Genomic DNA, 6,000 nt, shown 5'->3' with positions numbered 1-6,000 from the left:
AGCTCCACCTAGAACTGAGCATGATCCTATGGAACCTATGCACAGTTCAAAAGGCAGGTATTGTTTGTACACTCTCAATGCTCTGCTGCTTGCTGATATTTCCTTACAGAACGACAGGTAGTAAGGTTTGAACCTATGTAATAAAGGGGCACTAGTGAACAGGCTTTTGGTATGGTGTCAGTTTAGTTTGATGGTGGTTTCCCTGGGCAACCAAGATTTTAGGGACTATGAACCTGTTAAATTCAAGGTTGTCAGTCCTGAGGGTGTAAGACAGGTTGCTGAGCCAACACACCTTCAGAGCAAAATGTGAAAGCCTGCTTCCTTGTCAATGAGTCTTTATCAGCTAAACCAGAGAAGAGTAAGAGAAGGGAATTTGGGAGCAGCAAATCTAAGGAAACAAAAATGAAAACTAGTGTGAAAAACATTTGGTCTCCCTCCCTCACCAGGGAGAGGTGAAAAGCACAGAACATATCTCATGTGCCTTAAACATTATTCTTTAGAGCAGGTTTGAACATGCAGATGACAGAAGCTGATGAATCTTTGGCTAATTACATGAAATGCAACAAGCTGCTGCATTTTTATTGTACTGGCTTTCAGAACCAAAAGTATGTTGTTTATGTTGGGACTCATTTGAGCAGGTCTCCATTAATTGGAGATAAAAATTCAGGAAGAAATTGCCTCTTGTCTGTAATCTTGTTCTTTCTGATAATAGTGTCATCCTTATTATAGATTTGCATGGGAAGACGGGTGAGATTTGTAGTGCTGTCTGTATATGGCCCAATCACCCCACATACAAAGAGGATCATCTCCTACAGCATTACTGGACAACATACATTTTTGCCCTTGAAAGAAAATCCATGCTAGACAGTAGTATTGGTCTCTGTAGAAAAGATGGAGGACTTTTTTCATGCTGTGGCTAAAACCATTCAACTTGGCTAGAACCATTTAACTTGCTTTGTTACTGTTTTATTGTTACTGAAACACTAGGAAAGTTTGAGCTCACCCTCAAGTTTCTCCTTTCGTGCTCCACTGCCGAAGAAATAATCCATATACCAGAGCCCTGTCAAGCTCAGCATTCATTTGACTGATGATTGTTTGGTTGGTCACGGTGGGAACTTTGCTTGCAAACACAGGCATATAGTTTGGCAGTGGCTTCATCTCCTTTCTCTTACCCTGGATAAAACAAAGGCCATTAGTAAGTTTTCAAAATTACATCCATTGCTTCTTACAAAAATACAAGTTCCTGAAATTATTTGTAATATGAGCACTTTTACTTATAATACCAACCGCTTTTGTTTTTGAAATTGCAATTTAAATTTACTTAAAGACATCATATTGAGTGTACATGAATCTTGTAGAAATAAAGTAAAACAATTGTTTGTTTTTGCTGTCTTATGATAGGATAACAGAGGGAAATGAGTAGTTTTAAAATATATTGCATAAAATGTCATCTGGGACAAAAGTTAGCCTGCTCCAGAATGGTTATGACGTGGGAGGTTTTTTCTTTCATTTTTACTGATGACATTATATTACAAATTTTCTCCTAGGAAGTTGGCTTTTCTAGCACTTGTCTTTCTGCCGAGTTTTTAACGTTGAAACAGATTGAACACGCATAGGTAGGAGATGAAAGGCACTTCAGTTCTCTTTTATTTTTCCTAAAGAGCTTATTCATAAAGCATTTTCCAAGTATGCCTAAGTAAGCTTCAGTTTGAAATATTAGCCTAGGCCCAAACTGATGAAAACTAAAGAGAGCATGGATACAGCTAAATGTCCATTTCCAAACTCACTGTTTGGTCGTAGTACTTAAGGAAACTCCAGTTCTGGTACCTTGGAATAGAAGTGAAAAATGCAGTCAAATTTTCTGTCTTTAAATAAAATAGTTAATATCAGTCATAATTGAATGCCTGTTTAACTGCTCAGTGTGATACTTATAGCCCAGCTCTTAGACCTGCAAACTCCTTATACTAAAACCTGTCTATTCTGTGATGGAGCCCAAGGTTTTCTTTATTCTCACACTACATGAGAAGTGGGTGGTTTTTTTGCTAAGGGAAAATGAGGATACCACGTCCACAATGTATTCCTTGTGCAAATGCAAATAAATTACCCACATCCTCAGTCACTCTGGAAAACATTTGTCCAATGCCTCGAGCAAGACACAGCTTCTTATTTTTTAAATGACCGATACTTTGCTGCCAGAAGTCCCCTGGTAGGAATTCCCAGAGCCATATTGCTGCAGGCAAACACCCATGGGAGTATTTTGTACAGATAGGCAGCTGTGCTAGGAGCAAACGGAGTCCGAAGTCCTGAGTTTTGCTCTTCAGCTCTGTTCTATACCTGGTGTGGGACTACAGGGCAAGTGCTTTGATTTTCTGTCCTTTGTTTTCCCTGGCCTGAAATGGAGAAAGCAGCCATTCACCTGCTATTGTAAGAGTACTTTGAAGTCAAGAGTGGAAACAGTTCTGTACAGCACTATTTGCAGCAGGGCTCAAGGGACACTTGTGCTGTCTCTGAGCTGGTTACCTGTGCTTCACTGAGCTAGTGCTGAAGGTGTACACCCTTTCTAGTTGAACTCATATATGCAGCACAGCTATGTGGAGCACTGGATTTCTGTGCTGCACTCCCTCACCCAGTGCAGATATGCCCCAAGTGCAAGTAAGAACTAATTTGTAATTGCTCTGTTTATCACTATATGTCTTGGTGTATCACCACAGCATTGAGGTCCTAGAATTTTTTATCTTGCTATGCAACCATGATTTGAATGTATCAGATTTGGGTATTACTGAATGGTGCTAATTAGTGAGAAATGCCATAGTCTTAGACATTTACCTATATCTACTTTGAGTCAGACCACTTAACATGTAGCAACCTTCCCCCGTCATTGTTTTTGGGATGGGAATGTGGAACCAAAGGACAACTGCCTGCAGACTGTAGGGTCTGTAGTTTGATGAATCCAGCTTTAGGCACCTTGTTCTTCAAAAATCTGTCCTACCCTTTGCAAGAGTTTCTGTCTTCATAGCTAAAACTGGAAAGCAGAATATGCATCAGCTGTATGATGTGTTACCTTACTTATTCAGGAAGGTGAGTTTGTACAGATATCCATGACCATGAACCCCAGGGACAGGCACAGATTCCCTCCTGCTACCTTAGCTAAGGAATGAGTATGGAACATGCTGGCCTTGTTAAGCAGGAGTCTGAGTCTCCCAGCACAACTGGAAGAGAATAACATTGGCACCATGACCCTGGCTTTGCATGAGTCAGAGTCCTGGCATCAGCCTGTCCCTCACATAAATGGAGCCAGACCAGAGTGTAAATGTGTCTGGGGAAATCAGAGCTGTGATCTGTATCTCCTCCAGAAGGCTGAGGAGGGCAAAGGTTTCCAGATGGTTTCTTTTCCCATTTTAAAAAACACTGAGAGTGATGTTCTTTTTCATCCCTTTAGCTTGGGTAGTGCACAGTTGGAAATGGAGCTGATTTTAATGTTGCCAAGGATATTCTTCTAAGAGGAGTACTCATGCTGTGCAATGAAGTATGAACTTAAACACTTAAGATACGTGGCAGAGACAGAGAGGATCTTAATTTCGTGTTCCTTCGTGTCACTGGTGTATGTACAGTCAAGGCTTGGGTTGTATGTGTGCAGCTCAGTCTGCTGGAAGACTACAACAATGGGGCAAGTTCAGTAGATTCACACATTGGGAATACAAATCATATTTTGGCAGAACAGTCTGTTCAGCTTCCATTTTAGCCATTTCCGAGAGTATGAGAAGAGGTGATAATACCAGTATGTCTGCAATAAATTATAAAGCTTGGCACTTTTATATCATCTTTGTGGGAATCTCTATGAAGCTAAAAGATACTTAGCATGCAGTTCTTTGCATCTCTTTTCAGCTTAAGATCAGCATGCCAGGAGATATTAGCACAGATTTTGTCCAGTGAAAGAAAACAGAGATAGTGTATCTCTAGAAAGGAAGGTATTAGGATCTGATCCAAAGTCCCTGCAGAAGAAAATTTCATTTGATAGTGTTGGCTTTGGATCAAGCCCTAATGCTGTCACGGCGCATCTGTACTATTGTCGAGTAGAAGAGGCATGAACTGGAACAACTGATTTACCAGATTTGCCTTCCTCTCTGCTCAGCCTCAACACATTCTCTCCAGATCTTATCCTGTTGGACCTGGTCTGGCTGCAGTGCTGCCTGCTCATCTGCCCAGGCCTGAGTAGCCGGTTGTGTGGTGGCAGGTCTGTTTGGTTGGGTGCTGCTGAGACACAGATGGAGCTGGGGCTGGTTGCCCCAGGGGTGTGGTTGCTGGTTGCCAAGACCTAACTAAGGTATTTCTCCTGAATCCAGAACCCTTTCCCAACTTGTTCATTTTGAGACTTACCATCTACCCAGCACTGTTTGGTATATTGTGACTGTTCAGGAAGTTAAACCTGCTCTTATTTGCACTTTCAAAGCTCCTTCTCTCCTAATGTTTTCTTTCAGCTGCTGCTTTGGAGTGCTTTCAGAAAACGAATGTGCACAGCAGCACTGACAGGCAGTGCTCGGAACTGGTTTACTTCCCTCTTATTTAATGCTTCTTTCCTACTGCTTTATGTTGCATCATCGCTTGAACACTGAGGGGGTTTTCATGGTAACAGCAATTTTGTAAGAAACGACTGTTATTGGAAGCTGTGGGATCTCCAGCTGTAACCAGCAAACTCTCAACTTACAAGGTGATTACTGCTACTGAAGCTGAGATCAGCCTCTATTCAAAATCCTCAGAACAATAAAGTCTGGTTTAGCAGCAAAGAGTGCAGAAGAGATTGCTGCTGAGTATGTCAGGAAGACTTTTGTTGTGGTTATGTAGCAGAGGCAAAAGCTTCTGGAAACTGCTGGTTTCCCTGGCATGTTTACTGTCTCTATTGGAGACAAGTCTGACTTGTGAATATACATCAGAAAAGGAGCAGAAACCCAGTGGGACAGCTGCTGGGGCCTTGAACTCTATTTGAGGCAGAGCTATTTGTTTAAAATAAAGTGTTTCAACAAGTCTGCGCTGAAAGCTCCTTATTTTCGAATTAAAAAAAAGAGCAGTCAGAGATCATCCCTTTTTAAGCACTTGTATATTTCAGCTGAAAGTATTAAGGAATTATGAGAAGCAATTTTTAAGTAATTTTAAAGGGTCATTAGTATACAAAGTGAGAATTTTCAAAAGAGTATCCAAAATGTTAGTGTTTGTCTTTACAGTCAGCCTGTTGGGCTTTTGTGGCATGAACTCACTTCCTCAAGTATTTGTGACCTTGCAGGAAAATAGTGTTTTAAGTATAAATTTCCTCTGAAATTCTTGACTGACTTGTTTTTGAGTAGTGTGGCTTAGCTCCAGATGAGTTCTAGTCTCTTGCTTCATCTTCCTGGTAAATGCTAATGAACTTTGAATCTATTTCTTTAGGGTTTTTTTGGCAAACTTGCTTGCAGTGTTGGGAAACACATACTGGATTTAGCAAATAATTTCTTTAAAAATAGTTACATCTATACAACAATCCAAGAACTTCATGTAGGCATGTTTGAGCAAGAAATACTTCTATATTTGGAAAAATTATTTGCAATTTGAAGATTATGATAACATAACATAAGAAGACGTAAACTCCACCACAAACCCCAATGTTTACTTTGGGTTTGAATTAAATTTTAGTGGAGTTTTTGTTTGTTTGCTGTTTTTGTCTGAGATAATTGAAACCTCAATAGTGTTTTTCATCTCTTTCAGCCAAAAAGCAAAAAGTCATGTACCCACATATCATTATCATGAACTGAAGGAATTGTGTTTTCCAGCCTGGCCTAATAGTTGCCTCTGTTCCTCTTGTGGAATCTGCTTATCCTGCTGCATTTTTTCCGGGGTCCTCTCCAAGTTGGAGTGTGTGCAGCTGGTTGGAGAATAGTGTTTTAGCAGCATGTGATTGCTTTAAAAGGAAGCTGAGGTACATTTGGAAGACCTGATGTGTTAATCAGTGTGCATGGGGTTTTATCTCCT

The 6,000-nt window shown here is 40.5% G+C and overlaps 1 protein-coding gene across 1 annotated transcript in view; it reads right to left on the bottom strand.

Annotated features, from left to right (window-relative positions):
- Positions 1-983: 983 nt before the first annotated feature.
- Positions 984-6,000, bottom strand: part of CUNH2orf50 (chromosome unknown C2orf50 homolog) — an 87,950-nt gene continuing 82,933 nt past the window's right edge. Inside the window, 5 exon segments of the mRNA XM_050315728.1 lie at positions 984-1,050; positions 1,052-1,173; positions 1,788-1,827; positions 4,108-4,254; positions 4,256-4,523. Coding sequence (XP_050171685.1) covers positions 984-1,050; positions 1,052-1,173; positions 1,788-1,827; positions 4,108-4,254; positions 4,256-4,523 — 644 coding nt within the window.

The sequence above is a fragment of the Myiozetetes cayanensis genome, unplaced genomic scaffold, assembly GCF_022539395.1.
Source record: "Myiozetetes cayanensis isolate MyiCay16 unplaced genomic scaffold, myiCay2020 scf2-11, whole genome shotgun sequence".
Taxonomy (NCBI): domain Eukaryota; kingdom Metazoa; phylum Chordata; class Aves; order Passeriformes; family Tyrannidae; genus Myiozetetes; species Myiozetetes cayanensis.
This window is presented reverse-complemented; position numbering and strand designations above follow the sequence as displayed.